Source organism: Ptychodera flava, chromosome 6, assembly GCF_041260155.1.
Source record: "Ptychodera flava strain L36383 chromosome 6, AS_Pfla_20210202, whole genome shotgun sequence".
Classification (NCBI taxonomy): Eukaryota; Metazoa; Hemichordata; class Enteropneusta; family Ptychoderidae; genus Ptychodera; species Ptychodera flava.
The window spans coordinates 37,822,670-37,848,705 of NC_091933.1; the positions used below are offsets into that span (position 1 = coordinate 37,822,670).

The 26,036-nt window shown below is 37.9% G+C and overlaps 1 protein-coding gene across 2 annotated transcripts; it reads left to right on the forward strand.

Moving 5' to 3' along the window:
• LOC139135686 (coiled-coil domain-containing protein 66-like) lies at positions 1–25,400 on the forward strand. 2 transcript variants are annotated; one of them, XM_070703311.1, is made up of 15 exons: positions 1–157; positions 1,919–1,980; positions 2,814–2,839; positions 4,351–4,720; positions 7,322–7,678; positions 7,997–8,160; positions 8,681–8,879; positions 13,488–13,803; positions 14,182–14,275; positions 15,446–15,607; positions 18,442–18,586; positions 19,047–19,232; positions 20,949–21,736; positions 21,936–22,019; positions 22,465–25,400. In XM_070703311.1, the coding sequence occupies exons 1-15, from the start codon at positions 147–149 to the stop codon at positions 22,522–22,524; spliced, it is 3,024 nt and encodes a 1,007-aa protein (XP_070559412.1). In that variant the 5' UTR covers positions 1–146; the 3' UTR covers positions 22,525–25,400. The 2 variants fall into 2 exon arrangements, with proteins under 2 accessions (XP_070559412.1, XP_070559411.1); XM_070703310.1 differs by lacking the exon at positions 1–157 and adding an exon at positions 629–807.
• Positions 25,401–26,036: the final 636 nt, after the last annotated feature.

Genomic DNA, 26,036 nt, shown 5'->3' on the forward strand with positions numbered 1-26,036 from the left:
GAATCATAAAATGGATTCCTAACAACGACATCTACCAACAGTATTCAGTTTGTTTCGTATGTCAAATAAGCGAATACTTCGAACTTTTGTACCCGTCGGTCAAATAATTTGAAAGTACACATGATGAGGACCTGTGAATAGCCAGGATGAACACAGGGTGAGTAGAATATCGACATTCACAAAAATATCACCTTGTCGTAAAAAGGCTGCGGGTCGATCGATCGACCACTTAGACCGTATGTCGCCTGCAATTTATGTATGTGCATTCACTAAAGAGACCGGTGTATGGCCGCAGACTACAAACAGGAGATTGGTAAATTCTCATTATTTTGGCTAACAAATCAAACTGACTCGTAATAAGCCGAATGACCACAGTCGAGCAGATTGCGTTGTCAGGCACTCGTACTGATAAGCGTCTTGTCATTGACAGCAGTCAAAGACACGACGTGTGAAGTTCAGTACATGGTTGATCAACAAACCCGGACACAGCATGGCGATTGTTATCGTGAGATGTGTTCCAACATGATCCCCTGAACATGCATATCATGCAGTCCGTAAACCAATCTACTTCACCTTCTTTGTTTGTTGTAACAATAAAATTCCGAGGTGACATTTTTTTAAAAACCTACTAACGGACAGCAGCCGTGCAGGGCAAGTCTGCTTTATCAAGTTTATGCGCCACACACCGAATACGGAAAAAAATATTGACCAATATAACGCCAAGTCGACGTTGGGGCATAAGTTGTAAAACTTAAGGAAAATGGATAATAACCGCAAAGTCCTGAGTGAACTGAGAGTGGCTGATGCGTAAGTTGTTCGTCAAGTTTCAGTCTAAAAATCTGCGTCAATTTTTTAAAGAATCCAACAGCTTTTAATGAGTCACAAATAAGATAGTCTTTCATTTTCTTTATCTATATTTCGCTGTAGTTTTCGATTTTGCAGTTGCTTACTCAGATTTTTTACCCTTTTTTTGGCCGGATTGGGGGGGGGGGGAAATCATGTGCTTTATAGATACAGCTTGCAGCATATGAAAAATGATTCTGTCTTCTTCTTGTAAGCCTAGCAGTATGTTTCTCAATAAGCAACCTGTTCGAGTGCGATACCAGTGCCCTGTACAAATCAAACATTGACAGCTTTCTGAGTGTGAAATGAAGCTCAGTGACATACCAGATTTTACTTTATATTTGTAGGACTGACTGTTACAGTAATGAATGAAAGGTGTTGACTGACAATATTTTATAGTAAGAATAAAGAAATGGTGGCAAGATTGACTTTCTGTTTGTAACTTTGAAAGAGTGACACACTTTCATACAGAAAATCTCAGTATACAACTTCAGATCTACAATAATATCAGTGTTTTTGCCAAGGTTCTGGAACATTGGTAAATGATTTGGGAACCCCGGTAAACATTTCTACAGTCCCTAAATCTGATTTCATTGATGTACCAAGGGGAACCCGGGTAAAATTACTTGGGAACCTTGATAACATTTACCAGGGTACCGGCCTTAACAAAAACGCTGAATTTGCAGTCTAATAGAGACCAATATACAAGGGTTAAAAAAGCTGATGAACAATGCATGCATGTATGCATGCATTGTTCGTCAGCTTTTTTAACCCTTTGAGCACCTAAGTCTATTTTTGTCCCCTTTATAAAATAAATCCTAGTCAATTTTTCTCAGATTTTTTGCCAAAATTTTGAGAAAAAACTGTAGCCAATGAAATATGATGTCCATTTGGTCCAAAATTGTCAAAAAAGTTACAGAAAAAAATCACAAAAATTTGTAAAATGTTGCTCTAAAGTTTAGGCGGGAAAAAATTACAGTACTCAGAGGGTTAATGGCCAAAATTGCATGTACGCCATAGCTATTGCTAATGGTACCCACAATTTTATTGACAAAGATTTGCCTTCATTTTGCAGAGAAGGATTGCGCATAGCAGCCCTTGCAAAGCAAGGCAGTGCAGGAATCTATCTCATTGGAGGTAAGCCTTATTTTAACGTGCTCAGATAAGGATAGTTTTCTGTATCAAGCTGTGAGCCTGAAAAGGACCTTTCTGTTTATTTTTAACCCAGAATGAGCAAAATGTGTGTAGCAAATGAGTTCTTTACATTCATTGTACTATAATTGATATCAATGATTCACTAGACATGGTGTTTCTTTGATGTTCATCCATGCATTGCCAGAATATTACATACCTCAATTTACAGAGAAAAAAAGTGAGCCATAAAAATAAAGATGTCTGTCTGGTCTGTAAGGAACAAGATATCTCCAACAAATGTTCAAAGTGACTCTAGAGTGTTTTCAATAGCACCTTGGTATACTCCTAAATCAATACACTCAACTTTCAGTAATACAATGGAATTGCATTTACTGTCTTGCAGAGCTAGCCACCATGAAAATTTGGTTCCCTTCTAATGCATTGAAAATGTGGCCACAAAATCATTCTGGCATAAAGTTAAAGCATGGACAGGAGCAGCAAATCTTGCTTCAGTCCATAGTTCAAACATGCCATATTAAGTGTAACTTCATTTATAAATGAAACACCCAATACTTACAGATTTACTAATAGGTCACCAGATTAACTTTGGGTTCAACCTGAGTTCACTTTACAGTTTAGCCTTCACATGAAAATTTAATGTCGTCAAATAAATAAAAAATATAATAAAAAATAAATGAAAATAAATAAAAAAGTAAATTATACAGACATGCAAGTATTAATGATTCATCCTAGGTATATTCCCTAACTTTACAAGAAGCAATAAGCATATCAAAATAAATGATATAAAACATGTATTTTTGCCTTCTGATCTATAGATCCTGATCCACCGAAGAAAAAGAAGGTGAGTGGTATTTGCAGATTTTTAAATTTTTTCAAAGAAACAATAGAGGGACAAAATTTGCGATCAGTAGACATTATTTTAGTCATGTTTTGTGTTGTTTTGGAGGCCATATGTTTATTTGCATGAAACTTGCTGAAAGAATGGTTGATAAAATTTACGTCAGCCACTATGTAAAGACAAAACGAGGGAAAGGAAAGAGGTTATTCTGATAATCTCAAGAAAATTTAAGCAGATGATAAATGTCAAGTTCCACATTCTCAAAGTTATAATTGACACTTGCCATTTGTCATGGGTATTTCAGTTCAGGGTAATTCACATTTGTTAATAGTATTACTTTTAGAGGCATTTCTCAATCATGTGAGCAACGTGAGCAGAAAAGTCACTAAAGTCACAAACACATACATGTGAATAAGTAATAAGGCAGATGTCACATGTCACTGAACTGCTGGACTAGTACGATATCTCCGTGGATATTGGATCCTTACCAGATTATTAGATTACAAATAAACTTTAAGTTTTACATGCAACCATTTTCAGAAATTTCCACTCATCTCTTCTCATGTTTCATGTTGTTGAGGAGGTACAATTTCTTCCAAGAAAAATTGTAGGATGTTATCAAAACCTGGTCATAAAGGAGTTACAGTGGACATGAGATACATGTACTTTGTGGTTGGTGCCAACCGATCAGACTACCATGAAAGTAGGACATTGATGTTAGGTGCATTGTTTTGTTGTATTTTTATTTACCAGTAACAATTTATAGACCCTTGAGAAATCTCAAGGGTCTATGGTTAGATTATATCTTCACAAATTGTTGAAAGTACTAGTAAAACTTATGGAAGAATTCTTGCAAAAGCCTAAACCAATGGAAAATTGCAGACACTGTCTACAAGCATGCCATTGAGTTCATTCTCTTGGGAGTCTGGGCATCAGTTACCTTCCAGTCATAGTGTGACGTACATTGTATGAGTAAATAATCAACAGTGAGACGTAATGGCACCCTGGTGACCTTTTGTGTTGAATGAATGAGTAGACTGTTTTTTTCATAGAATGAAAAACAAAGTTACTGAATTTTTGTCAAACTTTTACAGCTTTGAGAAAAGTTTGAATAAAGTTTGACAGTCATTTAGGACAATCTATAACAGATCCACACTAGTCTTTGCAAGACATTTTGAAACCCATGAAAACACCCAAATACTTTCTGAGTTACATGGCAAAATTTTTCCACACAACAAACACACATATGCAACTGTACTCCACTCCTACAAACGCAAGAGAGACATGGATTCTACCTGTAGCGTTCAGAAGTCTTGATAACATATTGAAGCCAATACATGTGCCCGAGTTCAAGTTTCCTATCATTACATTAATATCATACATATAATGCTCTTTCAAGTTTAATCTTTCCTGTTACAATGGAGATACTGTCTCATTGATGAAATCATGTCATGTTGCAGACAAGTTTCTCTTGATTTTGTCATTTATGCTGCGTTTTCTTGCCACCTGTGCAGTTCAGTTACAAGAAGAAAGCCCAGAAATTTCCAATACGCAAGACAGAAAGCCGAGTTGAGAACCCACCTCCAAAACCTGCACCCAGGACAACCATTGCCAAGAAGGATGGGGCAGCAGAGAGCAAAAATAAAGAAAACAACGAAAATGTTGAGACAGAAAAGAAGAAACCTGAGGTGGACTTTATCAAGAAGAATGCATTGTCTGTGAGGAAGGGCAAGGAGTCGAAGAACTCCAAGAAAAGCGTGAGTCGGAAAGAAAATGATGGTAAGAAAGACAGTGACACTGTGACGCTGACAAAGGAACAATTACAAGCCATACTGGCAGCTATCGGTACATCTGCACAGTTAGAAGCTTCCCTGGCTGTCAAAGGTGAGTCTAGAGTGATGGCGCTAGGCAATTCTCTCTGTGTGTTGTAACATGCTATCTGTTTGAAAATATACTGTAATTTCTGTGAAGACTTATTCATCGCTAAAATTAAAACAATGGTAATAACATCAAATTAAAATCTCAAAATTGGATTAATAGTCCCAAAAAGAATTGATAATTTTGTATTGCCATATGTAGGTCTATTGTAACAACATTACATGTTAATGTATTGCTGTAACGCTGGTAATATAAATTGATGGCTTAATTAACCCTTTGAACCGGCTCGGACAGAAATGTCCGATGACGTCATAGAGTACCAGGGGTTCAGGGTGCAAAGGGTTAAGTAACGTCATCTGCTTATCAACCTCTCAAATGACGCTCCTCCTCCCAGTATGAGAGAAATTATTTCCTTTATCATGTGAAAATCATCAAAGTAAGCCCATGGGAAATCTGTGCCACAGTCAGTCATTTTATCATGACATTCTTTCTTTGCATCCATATGAGTGAGTCGCTGCAAAGTCATGGGAAATATCATAATCAATGTGAGTTCAACAGAAGTATTATTTATCAGTCGTCCCAGTCACACTTCTTCCCATGGAAATAAATATGCATACATAGGAACTCGTGCATCATTTCAATGACATTTAACTCATGTATTAGTCATAGACAAGCTGTCCAGTCGCAACCATGCTATAGATGTTATCATAAGGCAACACATAGGGGCGCCTGAAATATACCATGCTGAATGATTGCAGTCTGCTTGGTTCAGGTTAGCTTGTACAATGAATAAAGAGAGAACCCCCCAGAGTGATCCCAGTCTTATTTGTAAAAATCTTCCTGTTTTGTCAATTTATATTACAGCATGATCTTTTAAATGGCATCTCCACAGAATGCGGTGCAGCTTTACTCTTTGTTGAGTGATAACCACACTATTGTATAGCATTTGATCTACGAGCAGTGTCAATCTAATCACAAGTAAACTGATGTCATTAAAAATTTGATATAGGGATAGCTTGGCCTTCAACCTTTAACTTGGTTTTCAACCCTACTATATGGTTGTGCTTGCTTAAGTATCTGGTGAGGACTAGCTCAAGACAGATACAGTGGACAAGGCGGGGAGGAATTGTGAACTAATCCCTACATCTGATTTTAATTAGAGTGGAGCAATATTACATAGCTAGAAACCCAGATCACAGGTCAGCCCTTTGCAAGTTACGCATTAGTGCACACATACTACACATAGAAACAGGTAGATATAGAAACCTTGATGTCATAGACAGAGCATGCCCAATTTGCCAAAACAAACAAGTAGAAGATGAGATACATTTTCTTTTTCATTGCAAAGGATACACAGACATTAGGCATGATTTTTTCAGTAAACTAAACATTTGTAAAAACGCATTCAGAGGCACACAAGACCTTGTAAGCATCTTTTCAAGGACAGATAAAGCATCACTATGTGAATTGGGAAAATACATACATACATGTTTTAAACTCAGACAAGACAAAATGAAAAAGACAAAGTAAACTATTTATGAACCTTTAATATGTTGACCTCATGTATAGATATTTATATTTATATATATATTATATATACTCGTTCATTGTTGTTTTTGCAAAACCTTTATTGTACTTTATGATCAAGATCCCAACTGGGATACGATTTCAATAAAGGCTTACTTTAGCTAAAGATCAATGCTATCACAGTCAGTTTCTGCTATAAATAAGACTCCAAAGTGACTCCAGATTTTAGCATACATGTAAACTAAAGGCAGTGCCCACATCTTGAAGTACCGCACCCATAGCAAAACTGTTACAGCCAAAACTTCAAAAATAGTCATGAGAGTTGAAGTTACATAGTCACCATCTTTTCAAATTATTTCATTAATTTTTGTTTGGTTATTCATGTGAGCAACTATATTCATGTTGTTCTATTCACTGAAACATTTTCAATCATCAGATCTCTACTCCCTTCCTGCTTGTAGATATAACAATAAATGGTGTAAATTATGGTACATACCAGAAATTATGTCATCAGCATATTTTACATGTTATGTGTACATGCAAGATTTGAGTCGAGCTCTGATAATTGATAGTTCAACATGTTTTAGTATTAGCAGAACAACATATTAATTTCTCACATTGAAACAGCAATAACTGTGGCATAATTTGTTTGAAAAGTAATGATAGTCCCTTTTAAGAATAGTCAAAAGTGACCCTAAACCACCCAGTTGTATTCAAATATATACACACACACACAAATACACACACATCCGAATAGTACAAATACACACACATACTACACTCATCCAAATACACACACATGCACAAACATACACACACATACAAATATACACACAGAGTAAAATCCTTTGGCCGACCCTCTCTATTGATTACTATAGTAAAATATCAACACGGTGACGTCTTCATCTTTTTAATGTTATTAGCTATGTTATTAGTTTATGGATGGAGAAAAACTAGATAAGCCTATTGATTTTTGAAAAATATTTGTCATTTTTTGCGTTCTTTGTTTTCATGTGTCTTTTCAAGCATTACATAGCGAAGACTGCAATCAGTGTATTTGATATATTATTCTGTCTCTAGGGAGTGACAAATCTAAAGGAGAAGCAAAAAGCACGGAGAAAGACAATGAAGAGAAAGAAAGACCGGCAAGCAAACAAGAGGAAAAGAAAGACACAGCAGTCAAGGATGAAACTGCAAAAACAGAAGAGAAAACCGAGAGCAAAGATGATGTGAAGACAGCAGAGGAGACATCCAAAGCTGATGAGGCCAGTGAGAGAAGTAAAACTGTCCAGAGTAGGGCAAATCAGAAAACCAGAGATGATATTGATGATAACTACACTGCTGGTATGGGAAACATTGGCAGCGTGATCGGTACAACGGGATTCAATGATAAGTCACTGGCTGAAAGGAAAAGACTGCAGTGGAAACAAGAGCTTGGTGAGTTCTGTAAACTAGTCCCCATGTATATCATGGATGGTGACAGGAAAATACCAAAGGTAGTGTTACAGCTAGCACCACCAGCACAACCATATGTTATAGGTATCATGGTTTTCTTGGTGTGGTCAGGCTCTTATGCATAGTTGGGATAGAGTAATGAAAAACTTAAATATCACATCAATATAACTTTTTTTAAAATCATTTTACTGAAGACTCATTCAATGGTTGTGCATTAATGTTTTGGTGACATCTGTGTCTAAATGTGCAAATCACTCCATTGGTATTCTTGCATTTATTCCACTTCTCTGGAATGCACAGATGAACAAGTTGCTTTGAAGAAAAAAGAACAGGAAACGAGGAGAAGTGTCAGACGATCACATGACAAAGAAATGCAGCAAGCGTATTCGGCATGGGATCCATTTGGCAAGGCTGGTGCCGGGGCTCCTAATAAAAATTACACAATAACAACCAATGAGTACAAGGTAGGAACTGCATCTGTGAAACCTAAAATAAGATTATTGCAACACTTATGCTAAAAACAATTTTATTTCCCATTCTCATGAATGAGTTAGACATAGTCCCCATCAGATTTTTTTGCATTGAAAAAACTAGCACTGCACTCCCCTGCATGTGAGTCTGTGGAGTCACAGGTACATGCACCGTACAGTTTTACTCTGAGAATTTGCATTCACATGGCGTTGTTCTTTGGCAGTTGTATCTTTTGAGATACGTGATAAAGCAGCAAAAATGAAACAAAAAGCTATTTCACTGCATCACTTTTGCTAGAGACCTGTGATGAGAAAGAAACCTACAATTTTTGTGCCTTTACACCTTTTGTCATTCTGAGATTGACTTGCTGAAAAGCACCGCACTTTTGTGGTTTACCTTTGAAAGTTTAAGGTGTGGATGTAACAATCGTATTCAGCCACAACCTTTCACCATTGAAATCACAATATATACCCTATGCATAACTTATCCTTTCCTTTTTCTGCACATCAACAGCCAGAACCCCAAGCAAGGCAGTCCAGGGCTCCAACAACTGAGCCTGTGGAGAGAGGAGCGCCCTCTAGAGGCCAGTACACACCTGACAAGGTGCCTGCCGCAATGAGAAGTTCATTCGTCCTGGGTGAGGGGTCACCGAGAGAACACTATCACAGTGCAACCAAAAGACAAGAGAGACAGCAGTGGTTAGAAGAATTAGGTATTATTGAATTTTGTTTATTAAAGGCATGGTTCAGGCGTCAGATTGTCTTGCCAGGAAATTTACTTACTAGATTACGATTTCAATGGAAAACAAAAGGCTATGACACCTTCATAATCCTCTTACAGACTAGAACAAACTCAATCCCTGGGATCGATTCCCCTACCTTTAAGCAAAGATCCTGAGCATTTAAAGTTTTATGCTTCAAATATTTCCAATCAAGTGTTTGTAACCTAATCAAATTTGATTAACAGATAATCTTAAATAAACTAAGATATACTTAGATAAACACGTAAACTTAGTTGTTGTCGCTATAGTTGTAGTTTTCATTTTTTGTGCCTATAATAAACATAGATAATCACAAAAAATTAGTGGCATGGTGAAACTTTTGTTGTACCGTTCCTTGTAATGAACTCCAATCTAGATATGATGTTACAATCTTTGCTATCAGGTCAGGTGTCATAGTCATTTATCATGCAGATAATTCCCATCAACCAGTTTGGGTCAGGGTAAGGGATAAGGCTGGTAGTGACTGCTGGGTAACCTTGTCCAGGGGTGACCGTCCTAGAACCGTTTCGACTATCATTGTGAATTTTACTTGAAGCCAAGAAGTTGAATTTTCCAATATGCTACTGATTTGCTCAATGACAATGGAAGAGGACCATTGCATAAGTAACCATGCTTAATACTTGCAGGAATAAAAGATATCCAAAAAAATTTGCAAAGTCACAATTTCAAGGCTCTGTGTCACCTGAAGAACACTTTGCACATCTTTCTTGATAGCTATTACTGTAATCAGTGCTTGTATAAGGGTGATGTTTGTGATTAATATACACACAATACAATTAACAAAGATAATAAAAACATACCCCCCAGGATAGTGTTGAATTGTATTACAGCGGACAGGGTTTTACATCACTTTTTACTTTTGAGAGTCCCTGGGACCCCTGGTGTTTAAAAACGTGAGTCCTACATCAAAATATGGGGGTTCCAATTTATTTCACAAGAATATTTTATTGTTTATCCATGCCATGGTCTTCACTGTGTTCAATTAGTATTAAAACACGGCAAATGGGTTGCACATTTCTTAAAATAACTCTTACATGAAAATTCTAGTTCATACTGAGGGCCCTCATTGATCAATTCAAAGAACACTATTCATGATTGAAATTATCTCATAACTTTAATGACAAGTTCACAACGTTGTGAAATTTGAACAAGTATTCAAATTTGGCAAATTGACAAGAAGGTAAGTAATTCCATATTCTGAAATGGCATTCACCTAGCAAGTCAAGTAGGTTTGAGTTCACACTCTGCCAGCAACTCCTTCGGCAAATAACCTAGCAGTGTTCATGAAGTCAAAATCATCTATGATGGGGCCAACCAGTTTGATGAACATTTGTCTGTTCCTAGTCCGTATATTTTGTCTACGGCCGCGTCACAGATTTCTTTCCTAATCAAAAATTCAATCAAGGCGTTTTCGATCCCTGCAGCAGTGGCATCTGTAATTTTGCTGGTTACCGAGGAAAGAAACATTCGCCTCGCCATTCTGAATATATCGAACATATACTCAGTTTCTTATGAACGGTAATGTCACAAGTCTCATCCAACATTATACCGATGAAGTCACTTGCATGTATACTATCAATCAGGGACTTCTCGATCACACGTTGAATACACTCTTCAAACTCTATAACTATCTGAGGACGTTTGTAATTTCAATGTCTAAGCCGTTCAGATTCTGTAGATGCATGATGTCAGTGAATACATCGCATGGAAGGTCACGTTTAGCGATCAGGTAAACAGTACGTAATTGTGCAGCGTATGCCTCGAGTTCGTTACTCTTACCCTGCAACTGCCGGTCCTCTGCAGATTCGCAAGCAGTAGTAAATTGCGACCTCAAGCTTAGGATTTTAACACTTGTGAGATGACTTTTTGAGTCCTGATGACGAGTGAGAGTTGAATGTTGAAAATTGGAACAACCTTCATGAACGGGCATGTGACATTTGCTTTCAAACATACATCGCATTCCATGACGTTTCGCTCTTCAGAGTATCGAAGCCATTTAAACCTATCGAGCCAACTTCTGTTGAATGTTCGTAATTTTGCTGACTTGGCCGGGGGCCTGATGTATCAGTATCGCATCTGCTGTTTCGGCCTCGACCAAACCTGCCTCGTGCTGGTTGCTGCGGCCGCCAAAAAAACTTTCGCAGATCGGCCTGTTTGGGTGTTTGACACGACCCGCCATGATGCATAAACATGTGTTAATCGACGCAAACAAGAAATCGACCAATTAAGAATGAGTTTACATTTTGAAAGTCACTTTTTACGGTAATAAAATTTGTTTCCGCGGGTACCATTGGTCATCAAACAGTGGAGGCCAATGCACTACGGAGCATTCCATTAAAGTATGGGGTCGGTAAGGTTTACTGGGATGTGTTTTACGTGTCCAGTAGCTTCGCGAGATATACACCATGTACACTAGCAACAGGTATTTCTGCGTCCGAAGGGACGCGTAGTTTAGTTTTTGAGGGGTCCTGTGTCCGGTTTTATGCGTAAAGGACGCAGAAATGCGCGTCATGTAAAACCCTGAGCGGAGCATACATGTAGGTCCAGGGTTCTTCAATCTTGCCAGTTTTGGCTTGTTCATTTATTTCTGATAGACTCTGCATAAGGAAATAATTGTAGGCTTGATGATTAATCCTTCAACTTTCTAACTGTTGTACATTGCTGCTGTTTAAAACTAGTCAGGTAGACCTACAGATAGGGACAGTGGGGTTGAAACATAAAGCTGTGCGGACTGTCCACCTTTTCTGACTGAATGTAGCAATTGTAATTTCACCACAGCACCATGTCAGAGTAGCAGCATGGAATTGAATGAAATTGAACTTTTTTTGCCCGTCTTGTATGATAGTTTGTCTCATCCCAGTTTTTTGCACATCTTTCACCCCTAGGATCAAATCCGTGGCTAGTATCATCATTTTCTGAGGTCAAAATCAGTCACGAGACAGTGCATGAGGTTCTCAAATTTTGTTTCTTTTGCTTGGCCCTTGACAGTGTGCCATGGCCACACTAGAATAAAGAAGTTGTTTGTTTTGTAACTCTGATAATAAGCAATGCAATATTGGGATAGGTGTTGTCAATATAAGATTTCTCTTAAGCTCCATGGCTTTGAAAACACCAACTAAAGTTACAGCCCAAACATGTTTGACCTTCTGAAGGTTAGGTTGCTGAACTTAATCATGGGAGTCTATAATACCTGGTAACTGTGTACTTATAGTCAGGGCTACGCAAGGAATAATAGTGACATGTGCATAAAGCATACATTTAGCAGGGCAAACAAATGATTTTCATCAAATCCCCTAGCTTGTATCCAGCCTCACTTCCCATTATCCTTGCAGCAAACATATTCCCCTATAAAAGCCGGATTATCATAAATCTATGGAAATGCAAAAAAGCCACGCTACTGATCGGACATCACAGTGGTGTGTTTGATCCCAGAATCCCATAATTTTGCCATGTTTCAGGCATTTATTGTCATTGAATATTGCATATGATGTTTGTGAATACATAGCAACTAAACATGAGTCAAAAATAAACTGAAAGAAAAAATGCTCCGTTTTGTCGTAGAACGCATATGTTTCAAAATGTGTTCCCTGTACCACCATTTGACCCTGCTCTGCATATGTCATGAAAGTGCCCATCATGATTATTCAAATTTATCATACGGTCTGAGCGATGCTATGAGAATTCAAAAATTCCCGCCCAGTGTATGCAAATGGCTGTGTCATCAGTAATCCCCCTATTATATGCCCACGATCCTGTAATTTCCCATTTAACAACTAAATAACTCAAGTTTCCATTTGGCTGACCCAGCTAATAAAAACCACTAGCCCAGGCATGAAAACTACCAGCACAGTCGTAAAAAACTACCAGCCCAGGAGGTTAGGCTAGCCGATTTGCTCATCCCTGCATTTAGGTGTAAGGAGAAGATGAAGCAGTCATTGCTTTGGCCGCCGTGCATAGAATTGATATTCATAGATTCACAGTCATATTGTTTTGAACTGAAATACTGTAAGTCAATGAATCATTTGCCAGACATCCTTGAACCCAGTACAAGCTGCAACACAGGATTACTCTCCACTCATCAGTGAGTTATAAAAACACTGAAAGCGCTGTGAATGCGTTGAATTATCTGCCCCATCGGAGTTTTCAGACTTCATCAACCATGCATTTCAGCAGAATTATTAACTGTTCTGTTGTTACCACTAAATGAATCACTGGATGGGAATTGTGAGACAAACCACAACCATCTCTTTCTTTGAGAGTGAAAAGAAAAGAAATTTCTCTGATGGTGTTTCCTGTCAAATATCCTGTTGAAATCAGCATTTGTCTGTTATAATTTACTTTGAGTCAGACACTTCTTTAATGAACACATCAGTATTACATAGGTAGTTTCATGAGTTTTAAGAAATTTCAATCAATATTGTTCATTTTATTAAGAGCTTCAGATAGTCTGATCAATCGTCAATGAATGGCTATGTTAATTTGCAAAAATTCCATAATAGACAATTATGTTATCAGGGTAAATGGATTCTTTAATTACAGAGAAACAGAGACAAGAGGTGAAAGAAAGGAAAGAGAGAGAGAAGAGAGAACGCCTCGGAGACTTCAAAGAAACGTGGGCCGACAAGTTTGACACAATCCGTGGCCTGCCACAGAATCCACGATATCATGCAGCTGCTGTAACTCAGACGGTTGATGATGCTGTTGTCAAGACAACGGCGACTCACCGGGAGCCAGAGTTGGATGCTGGAAGAGCTTTTCAAACGCAGTCCAAGAGTGCACCGCAGACAGCAGACCCAAGCTACAACAAGCCAGTCGAGCTGTCCATAGCTAACCCTAATAATGCAGCAAGTGAAATGTAAGACTTGGATAAACAAAGTTCTTTGAAGACCAGTATCTGCATACGACCTTTGACCAGTAGAATTCTTTCTTTATTCTTAATATTCTGTCATGATATATTTCTTCATGCCCTCAGACAAATATTGTCCCTGATTTTATTGATTATTAATGTCAAGGCATTCAGTGTTAATAATTTACATTGTTACAGTTATCTTGTTCAGCATCCAACAGTCATTTATTAATTTTCAGATTTCAGCGTACCATCTCACTCAACAAATACACACAGAGGCATACTCTGACATGAAATTAAAATTTCAGAGATCAGAAAATAAAAGATCTGCAAATCCTCTTTTCTGTACAATTGGTACTAACATAAACTGTTGTTGTGTCGCCGTAGAATCCATGCAAGGGGACGAGGCCACCAGTCTCTGATGGATCCGACTGAAAAAGAAAGACTGGATAAAATGAGACAGAAGCAACTAGAACATCAGGTACAGGCACACATTTTCAGATAATTCTTTAGGTTTGCAGTGTCAGCTGATTCTGTTGATTTGCATGTAGAAATGCAGGGAAATACCATTGCAACATTGGCCATGTTCTTCGAGCTTTCACGTAAGAGATGCTGTATTTCAAAATGCATCCAAAAATTTGTGTGACCGTGCTTGATAAAGAAATGGCAGTTACATTTCTTTCTTCACAAAGCCTTGCAAATTTCATTAAAAAATTTGACCTGGTATGTATCAGACTTGCTCAGTAATTCACTTTTGTCTTGAAATGTTGGAAAGTCTCTCAAAGATAATCATTTTAATGACAGTACTTTAATTTCAAATTCCTGTTTCCCTGACAACTAAAATTTGCCATTTAAAGCAATATTAGTTTCATAAAGTGAAAGGCTAAGATGTGTTTCCATGACATTTATCTGAAAAAGCGACCTGAGAAAACCAAAATTTCTAATATTATCTCTGTCTGCTGACTTCCATGCAATTACGAAGGAACTGAAATTAGTTTTCATCATGGGTAGTCTTGCATGCTTATCTGAAATGTTCTTGATAGCTGATAGTGATTTGTTGTATCTTTTAAACCATTCTGCTTTCACATCTTTGACACAACGCCCAGTAACAGTGGTATTATCTTCCAGATGACATGACTGAAAGACATGCCTTCATTACTTGTAAAATTTTAATGATGGTGGCATACACTGTGAAAAGTAGAGCAGTATGCCCTGTATTTCTAGACACTTAGACTTAGCTGATGGAAGAATATTGTATCCATTTATTATTTGTCACTTCATCTCCTAGCCCCATACATATTTTTCGGTAAAGTTTAGATCACGGGACTGGCTTTCAGAAATGTAACCTTTTATGAGTGATTAGTATTTTCTGTGAAACCCAGTATTGTTGGATTAGCCCCTCTTCTTCCTCCCCCTCCCCTTTTCAAACGGTAAAGTATCGTGAATGACACTGCAGACAATGACAGAGTAAAATCAGCTTACATGGGTGACCTGTTCCTGGTAGATTCAATTTCATAGTCCTCCATTAGCTTCAAAGCTCTACCATCAGCTATATCTGGAAGATTACAAGCCTGATGAAAATCTAGACGAGGTAATCTTGCAGTGGAATGACTAACATCTTGATGTTTTGCCATCTTTCTTTCTTTCACAGATGGCAATCAAGGCGCAGGTTGAGGAGAAGTTGCGGTTGAAAAGAGAAGAGGAGGAGAGAAAGAGGAGGGAGGAAATGGAAGAGGAGAGGAAATTAGCATTAGAAAGAGCCGAGCTTCAATCCAGGTTCCAGGCAGATCAGCTCAAACAGAAACAAAAAGAGGTACAGTGCCTTGTTATTAAAAACAGTTTTGTCCCCACGGACACCGTCCGGGGGGACTTATAGGTTTGGTCATGTCCGTGCGTGCGTGCGTGCGTCCGTGCGTCCGTGCGTGCGTGCGTCCGTCCGTCCGTCCGTCCGTTCACGCAGATATCTCTGAGATGCCTGGAGCGATTTCATTCAAACTTGATACAAGGATTACTTCATATGGCATACAGATGCACGTCAATTTGTTTTGTGATACGATCCAATATGGCCGCCAGGCCATTTTATTACGATTTTTTCATGTACAGAGCCATAACTCAGGCATGTTCCAACCGATTTTATTCAAAGTTGGTACAAGGACATTGACCAATGTCATACAGATGCACGTCAATTTGTTTTGTGATACGATCCAATATGGCCGCCAGGCGGCCATTTTATTACAATTTTTTCATGTACAGAGCCATTACTCAGGCATGTTTCGACCGATTTATTCAGAGTTGGTACAAGGACATTGACCAATGTCATAGATATGCACATCAATTTGTTTTGTGATACGATCCAATATGGCCGCCAGGCGACCATTTTATTACGATTTTTTCATGTACAGAGCCATTACTCAGGCATGTTTTGACCGATTTTATTCAGAGTTGGTACAAGGACATTGACCAATGTCATAGATATGCATGTCAATTTGTTTTGTGATACGATCCAATATGGCCGCCAGGCGGCCATTTTATTACGATTTTTTCATGTACAGAGCCATTACTCAGGCATGTTTTGACCGATTTTATTCAGAGTTGGTACAAGGACATTGACCAATGTCATAGATATGCATGTCAATTTGATTTGTGATACGATCCAATATGGCCGCCAGGCGGCCATTTTATTACGATTTTTTCATGTACAGAGCCATAACTCAGGCACGTTTCAACAGATTTTATTCAAAGTTGGTACAAGCTTATTGACAAATGTCATAGCTGTGCACGGCAATTTGTTTTGTGATACGATCCAAAATGGCCGCTGTGCAGCCATTTTATTACGATTTTTCATGTACAGAGCCATAACTCAGGCATATCTCAACCGATTTTATTCAAAGTTGGTACAAGGACATTGACCTATGTCATACATATGCACGTCAATCTGTTTTGTGATACGATCCAATATGGCCGCCAGGCGGCCATTTTATTACGATTTTTTCATGTACAGAGCCATTTCTCAGGCATATCCGCATGTTTTGACCAATTTTATTCAAAGTTGGTACAAGGACATCGACCAATGTCATAGCTATGCACATCAATTTGTTTTGTGATGCGATCCAATATGGCCACTGTGCGACCATTTTGTTACGATTTTTTTCATGTCCTGAACCATAACTCAGACATTTATCAAGCGAATTCATTCAAAAGTATTTTTATCACAGACCTAATGAAGAGGACTCTATCCTCTTTGAGGACCTGTAATCAAAATACTGATTAACAAGTGGGGACTGTGTCATCAATGATGACTTGTTAAAACAGTTTTGGCCGCGTATTTATTGATCATACATAATACAAGTATGTTGGTCACTTGTATGTTTCATGAGGTATAGTGAATGGCATATTTTAAGAGATGTATGTTTCATGAGGTATAGTGAATGGCATATTTTAAGAGATGTATGTTTCAAGAGGTGTAGTGAATGGCATATTTTAAGAGATGTATGTTTCATGAGGTATAGTGAATGGCATATTTTAAGAGATGTATGTTTCATGAGGTATAGTGAATGGCATATTTTAAGAGATGTATGTTTCAAGAGGTATAGTGAATGGCATATTTTAAGAGATGTATGTTTCAAGAGGTGTAGTGAATGGCATATTTTAAGAGCTATGTTTCATGAAGTATAGTGAATACATGTTTCAGGAGGTACGTGGTGCCATAGTTTAAGAGGTGCAAAGAGTGGCACACTGCGAGAGGCATGTAGAGTGGTATATTTTGAAAGGTACACAAGGTTGCAGATTGCTGGAGCTCCACTGTACTGTAGATTTCCCATAATTCATTATGATCTGTATCCTCAGAGATTCCTCAGTGAAGTCTACTATGTCTCCCATGTGTAGACGAATTCACAAACTAGTTGTAAAAATTCTGAAGACGTATTTTAAGGACACTATTCTTCTCAATTCTTATTTTAATGATTTGGCAAATTATGCATGATTGAGAGAGGAAATAGCCTTTTTGTAAAATTTTCCAGTGATTGTGTCTTCAGCCATACCGAATAATGTGATGGAAAGTCGGGAGACTAGTTGCACCTATTTTATGAAACAAAAGGATATTCTTGATTGTTTCCAAAGGAAATGACAAACTTTAGGAAATTTGCATGCTAAGTTTTCACAGAGAATGACCCACTTGCTGCCCAAAAGTATGGCATTTGTGGTACCCACAGAATGTGACTTTTTTATTTTTGTTTAATGGTCATTTGGAAACTTTCACTCAAATATCTAAACGTACTTTTACTAGATATTATTTAACAGTTATTCTGATGTTGCACATTATTGCTTACATGCAGAACTGAAAAAGTTATGAGAAAAGTAACCTTCAACAATACAAATAAAAGAGAATTGTGCGTAAATTTTTTGTACTGCGCGCTCCTAGTTACATGTAGATTGCGGTCAGTTTACACTGTTTACATGTGTAAGTAGACAGATGGTTGTCATGCCCAATCACACTCAATGTAGGCTAAACATACAACAAATGTACATTTCAAGAGGTATATGCAGGGTGTGTAGTGGCAATTTCAAAAGGTATGTGTGCACTAGTTATATTGAACACAGTAATTTCTCATATCGCTTTTACAAATGGACGGCTCTTGTCTCTGACAGGAGGAACTGGATCGTAAAACCAAAGCATTAATGCTGAGTATGCAGATCGCACAGGAACAAGCGGCACAGGAGAGACATGCCAGAAGAATGCAGCATTTGATTGACGGAGGACATGATGTTCACAATTTACAGAAAAGTTGGGATGGTAAGCAATATTTCTTTCATAGTTTTCTCTTCTGATGTTAATGCAATTTATCCATACTTGATTACACTTTTTTTGTAATCTTTGGTAGATTCTCTTGTTCCCTGACTGAAGCTGAGTATATTTCTTAAAAATTATGAGTTTTGCAATACCATCCTTGTGGCATATTGAAAACATTTTGTAATCCTCCTGTATTCCTTCAAATTTAAATAAAATATATGACTTTATATCATTATAGCCTAGTTGGTGCTGTATCCTAAGCAATTTTCATTGTTCAGGCTGCTGATATTTTGTGACAAATGTAATTTTTTTGCTTTATATCATAACCATAAAATGATATGGTAATGCTGAAAGCGAGAAAATAAAACAACAACTTTCACTCAGTGTGTGTTTTAAAGACACAGTCCATGTTAACCTCTTCATTTTACACTGAAGCTCTCTTTCGCTGTCTTTGAATACACAGCCCATCACTCACCAAATGTTTCTCCGAGGGGAATGGCGTTACCCCAGGAGAAATTTTCACCCAGAGCCGGTGTGGTAGACCCTTCAATTCTAACGCAGCCGCCATTGGTGGAGGAAGATTTCAGATCAGTGCACAAACCTGGAGGTGATACGTCGTCACCGGTCAAGGAACAGGCAATTCAAACAGGTCAGAACGTCTATGTTATCTATATCTCTAACAACAGAAATAATGTTAAAAGAAATGTGTTTGACCCTTTTCACCCCTATTTTGTCAGAACATAGTTTCACCCACATGATAGTGCTCAGTCATTACAAATTTGCATATATTCATATATGGTAAAAGCAGTGTTTGAGCCATGTCCACTCATAAACATCAACAGTGCTAATAACATTGGTGTACTAGGTGTCGCATGGCTTCTCAAGTGAAAATCAGGTGATTGGCTTTTACAATATAAATTTAGGTGACAGAAATCTTTTAATCTCACCCTGTTATGGTGAGCATGCAATATTTACATGGTGACAGAGGCAAGACGTCTGTAAATCCACCTCCTCCAGAAGGCTTTTGACTCTGAAACTTCATTTTCAAATAAGAAGCTTAGTATTGGATGAAATTGTGTACCAAATCACACCATTGTCACCCTTCTGGCTCCCCATTGTTGTGTCTTTCAAAGCGTCTAGTAACATTTCACAGTGAACAATAAAACCATTTCATTTGTGATGGTGAAATAGAGAATTTTGACGCTGAGTAATTGCTAGACCTCTGGGCATATGATTTCAGAATAACTGCTTTGACGTTGGCGTTGGGGTTGTTTGGACAAATTGCTACCCTCAAGACAGGATAAGCTTTTTATATCAAGTTTAATTTTTGCTGAAAGTATCTTTTGTGTGTATGGTATTTCCACAAGTACGTCAACTTCAAGTTTAAAATAATTACCACTGGCATGTGTCATATTTAATCACGCCAATGTTTCAAACATAAACATACAACGTACAGACTGTTGATGTTCACTGAACTGATGACATATCAAGTCCAATGGAACTTGAGACAGGCAGCGTGATCTACAAGTTGAAACTTGAGTAACTTTTAATTTAATTTGATTCGGTCTGAACATTGTTCACTGTAACCTGTGGAGGTGATAGGATTAACAGCTGATTGTAAGAAAAGGAAATCCCAGACAGCCATTGTTACATCACAGGACTCTCAGGAAAATGTTTTGTCAGTGAGAAATAGTAATGAAAGACAAACAAATTGGTTTTACTCCGTCTGCATATCAGTCAGACTTTTCTAGCTGTCTGTTCTATTATTGATGCAAATTTTTGTTGATGCACTGTGTAACCTAGATACTGCAAGCAGTATTTACATGGTTAAAGTCACCATTCGACCAGCCATTCACAGTGGGTTCCTGCTGTCGTTATCAATTATTTACACATTTACAGAGAAAGGATACATCATACGCCTTGGGCACCCTTCTTCTTGGAATTACTGCAGTCAATTCTGAGAAAATTCTGTGCAGCACCTCATTCATATTAAACGTGTAGAGGCAAATATTAAAATGCTCTATCATTTTGACAGTAGTTTTTAGTCCATGTTAGATCTTCTGTTAACCGCACTGTTCCCCTGGTGTGAATCTCCATATTTGTGGATGTAACAGTGAACCAAAATTGAAACTGAAATGTTGTGAAATTTGAGTAAATATCAGAAATTAACACTGCATTCTGCCTGCCAAGAAGGTGGAAGCAGACAAAACCTTACAGGTATTACCAATAGTATAGCAATAAAACATGACCAAAGTAATGTCGTGCCAGCAGAGCATACATCTATCCTTTATTATCTAGAACTACCATGGTGTACATGTAGGTAAACATCATCAAAATTATTTCCTGTTTCTTCTGAATTTTATAGAAGTCCCGTACTTAAATACTGATGGTCTTCCACCACATCTTGAGAGGATAGCCAGAGAAGATAGCGCAGGTGTGGAATTCAAGTTCAAACCCAAACAGAAACCTCAAAGTAAACCCAATCGTACTGGTATCGCTGACAGGAGTCGAAGTCGAGTCAAGGAGGTCAAACCGAGAAAAGTTGCAAGAACCCCGTCACCGGTTGAGGAGAAACCGAAACGGCGTTACAAGAAATTGTCCGAGCGACCTCAGTGGGGGAAGCCACCAGTTGATACTAAAAAGGTGAAGAAAGCATCAGAGAAAGACTTGACTTTAGACAAAGCCAAAAAGGAGGAAAGACTTCGCAAGCGACAGCAGGAGTTATTGTTGCTTCAAGAGATGAATGCTCCAGACAAATTGCTAGTGAGGGACAGATCCTCTTCTCCTCCCGTACCTGCCGTGCGAAGCAGGCTACGAACATTATCACCTGATGGGCGATCAACAAGGAGACAGGAGTACAACTCACCCGAGGGACGGTCCACCAGACACCGTTCATACTCACCGGAGGGTCGACGGACTAAACAGTACTCACGGGCAGAGTCCCCACCACTTCAAATCCCAGATTCTCCCCCTCTGAAGACAGGGGACTTTACTCCCTTCGTGAGGAGTGAAGCTATAGAGCTGAATCCAGACAGTGTTCCACACACTCCCCAGCAGAACAGAAAAACGTACAAACCAAAGCAACGGAGGAATTCTGTTGAAAGCTTGGAAGATAGACCTTTGAGGAAAGAAAAAAAAACTGACCAAGAAATGGTAATGAACACTGTTTTTTTTATTGATATCTCCATTCACCCCTGTTTCTCTGTGTATGGGTTCACCCGCTTACTGAAAACAAGTGGGATTGTACCACAGAGCTGGCAATGAAAGGGTTCTATTTAGACATTTATGATGACTTTGACAATGAAGCACTGATGACATTGTGTGATGATATCTTTGTATCTCGTCATTTCAGGATCCATTGTTAAATCCAGACAGACTGAAAGACAAGGAAAATCGACAAGAGATGATACTGAAGCAACTGTCACACTTAAGACAGGTATGTACACTAACAACTATTTCATGTCTGTCATGTCTGTCCTCAATTGAAAAGATATGCCTGGTATCATGTCAAGTACACTTTAAAGTTCAAATTTCTATGTTGACATAGACAAATGAGCACTCAGGTCAATGAGTGGTAGCCATACAGGATGAGCCCAACCAAGCTATTGAAAGTAATAAACGGTAACATAAAATTGTTTGGCAACATAAAACTGTTTCAGAGAATACATAAAAAAATTGTGTTTGGGTTGAACCCTGACCCTCAGAAAAATTGTTTTGAATCTATGCAAGAGAACAGGACTCTTTTGATGAAAATGCTGTTCTGTTATTTTCATACCCTCCAAAATATTTCAAATACACTGAACACATCAAACATGTACTACACTAGAGTAGTAGAGTTTAAGTACAGCATTTTAAGATTTTTTTTCTCTCTTTTATTTCAGGGTTTGATAATGAAGCAGAGAGAGCTAGAAGTTGGTTTGACTCCATTCCATCACCAATGAGAACAGACTTCAACGGAATGAAAGCGACACACTGTGGCTAAACTTACATAAACCACACAAGTGCAGTTTGTAACTTTTAACCTGGTCGTCCCTAATTCCCTGTAAACAGGTCCACAATCACATTGATAAAAATGGGTTTAAGCTAAACCATGGTTGTGAAAGAGTTAAACAAGAACTTTACTACAAAGGATTACCAAACTTCCATTTCTCTATCCTTAGTTGACTGTATAACACAATGTTACGTTTCAGTAACGTATCAGACAAGAACGCTGCACAGGTGTAGTTTTATAGAACTTATAACCTGCTTCAGTTTGTACATTGTACCTTGAATTCATTGTCCAACTTCATAAGTGGCAGCTGTAATTATATTTTGAAGCATTCTGAGGGGTGCTAGGGGGTTTCAACGCCTTGAATAATTTGATGATTCTTCATATCAGATTTCATATATGCCACATATTCATCACAACTTCTTTAACCTGTGATAGCAAGATATATGTAAAGTACATTAAGTGGCTTCAACAAAAGCAGCAGGTGTATGTCAGGTTTGGTTGGATAAGAAAGCTGTTATGAAGAGAGTGTTGGAATGTAATTGAAGATTTTACACTAATCTTACATGGTTCAGTGGTTTTCCATGTAATCTACCAGATTACATTGTGTCCATCACAGAAATAGTTAATATCCCAACTATGCTCTCTCTAATACTCTGTACACAGGCATTGAGATTCTCAGAGTGATTTTTGTCCAACAAATCTGCTGTTATGACATTTATATCTTACACTTTCCGTTTGTGCCATACTGTTGCTATTTTGATATTTATCTGATATTATATTGTTTTGATTGTTTTTTCACAATTTTTACTGCTTCTAGTTTAAAGCTCATTGGTTTTAGACTCATTTCGGGAAATATGGCAAACTAGAAAACATAAAATACCTACCACTAATTGTCAAGCTTTGTCAGTCTTCAAAATGTAAAGTGTATTCATGTCCATAAATCAAATTCTTTAATATTCTCCTGGATCTTTCTATCTTCTGTCTTGTTCATGGAATGTAGCCATCATGTTTTGGTTGAGAGCAAATCCAGGAAAAAAGTTTCACAATGGAAATAATAGAAATTATATAGATTTTTTTCCCCCGAGATTTTAGAGATGCCAATGGCAGGATGGGCTGTAGCTTTTAGGTTACACAGTGTCAGGGATCTGGGATCGTATTCCAGACTTTCCGATTCTTCCGGAACAGGAAATATTGGATTACCTTTGTACCTTTTGATGAGCAGGATCATACAGTTTCAACTGAAACTGACATATTGTATGACTGTTTCTTCGTGTGGTTACAGACCTGCATTATTGTGCAACTGGTAATTGCTAAAAAACAAGACTTTGGCTTTCCCCAGCACATAATGCATCTGAGAAATTACTTCACATGGCCAATGAGAAGTTGATGAGCATAGAGTTGTAATAGCTCACAAGATAAATCTCTTACCAGTGTGTACTGATAAAGTCATGCTGTTGTGAGATAAACATGCAATGATGCATTCCTCTTTTATGAAGCATTATCAACGGAATTCAGCTTTTCCGATCAATTAGTTTTCAGTCTAAATGGATGCACACTTAAAAGGAACAGCGTGTCAGAAAACAACAAACTTAGAAAGACATAGAATTTGTAACCAGAGGGCCTGCATCGTTATCCTTGCAACACCTGACATGTTATTGTAGTAAAATTCCTCTCGATTTTGTATCCTTTTAAGTCAACGGCTGTCTGACCACATTTTGGCACGTTTTTCTGTTTCTAATTTTAGCATAACTGATCACAAAGTACAATGAAGCCATTAAGAACATCTTCAATTATTTGTTCAAGTTGGAGACTTGATAGAGTTTTACAAGCACATAAGACTGGCTTTTTTATTGTAATTATAGTTATTTTCTTACTAAGAGCGCCTTAAGTAACAACCATTAGCGTCTCAAGGTTACCATCACTATCCGGTCACTTTTTTCTCTTCATCACTCAGTCTCACCTGGAGTGGCATGCAAAGACATTAATCATCAATATTTATGAAGTAATTTGAAAATTGAACGACTCTGATATCCGGAAGATCAGTAATTCCCTGATGGAGAGTTGGGCATAAACATCATAAGGAGTGATTTGTGGCCCTTGAAGGTAGACAGAGAATATGTCAGTATGGCAGTTACACTGTGATCAGTTTGTTGTGGAAGCTAGTCTGGCAGACATTTTCACATGTTGTCCTTTCCATGGAAGCATTAGGGAGAAGTACTTGATTCTCGAAGAAAGTAAACAGCCCTAGGCGGGAATCATTGAAGCCGTATTGTCTGAGTGATTTTTCCCCCGACTGTGTGGAGTCTAGTAAGAGGCCATGTAGTTGTGATCATTAGTGCATGATTGATCAACTTGTTAATCATTCATTGCATCTATTCAAATGATTTGTAGTCATCAACTTGAAAAATAATATTTATCTACTAGCGGAAAATCTAATAATGACATATTTGTCCCCACCCTCCTCTTAAGAATTCCCCCTCCCCAATCACTCTGACTCTACTCCGTTTGGAGCAAAAGGACTCAGTGAATACACCAACAATGAAATGGTTTAAATGATTTATTACCTGAAGGTCTGACTGTACTAATTTGTGTATACTTGCGTGCTTTGGCCCATCATTCAAATAGCCGTCTTGATTGTGTATTCATCTTGCATTGCGTCTGGCCTTCAGAGCTCCGTTGTAATTTATTCACGGCTCTCCAGTCAGAATTATGACTGTCTGCCACTACCTTGAAATGCCGACTCGTACAAATGTGATATATTCTGGCTGGAATTTTTTTTTTCCATTCCTATTAAAGCACAGATTGCCACCACGTGCATTTATTAAACTTCCTGTGCATATTCCCAAATTTATGAACTTGTGAATTATCGGGGTGATGAAATTTTACGATCATGTTCACATCTTGAAATGATTTCAAACGGCTTTCCAAACGGATGTACTGAGTGAAATTGACATTTGTGCATTAAGTCCATATTTTTCCATATTCCCTACAAGACCTCTCTCTATCAAAATCAATGATAAATGTTACGTTGCATGCTGAATTATTAATGTCATCTAATTTTTTTTTATATTTGATGTAAGGATGTGCAATTGCTCTCAAATATCAAATCCCACGGGTTAGATACACTATTTCTCCTGTACATCAATGATTAAAAACATAGCATGTCTTCCTGCACTTCAAAGAACAGCTCTTTTTGTGCACTTCTCAGGAATTGTAATTATGTCAAATCACAAAGCTTGATTCAATGATCACATATTAACCCTTTCCGAACCCAATTTGGTACAACCTTGTGATGTTTCCCATGGCAAAACTGGACCTCTGTAAAGAGAAACAGGGGTGAAAGGGTTAAAGGAAGGGAAGAAAGTATAATATAATTATTCAGTACACAACCGTTGCATATGACATCAGGAAGGCCGTTGACACAGAAACAGCAATGAGGTAATCTGAGTCACTTTTCCTAGG

Coding starts and splice junctions, on each gene's coding strand:
- LOC139135686 (XM_070703310.1), top strand. CDS start 761: ATGGATAATAACCGCAAAGTCCTGAGTGAACTGAGAGTGGCTGATGC. Junction 4,721..7,321: donor AGCTTCCCTGGCTGTCAAAG/GTGAGTCTAGAG, acceptor TTCTGTCTCTAG/GGAGTGACAAATCTAAAGGA. Junction 18,587..19,046: donor TTTACAGAAAAGTTGGGATG/GTAAGCAATATT, acceptor TTGAATACACAG/CCCATCACTCACCAAATGTT.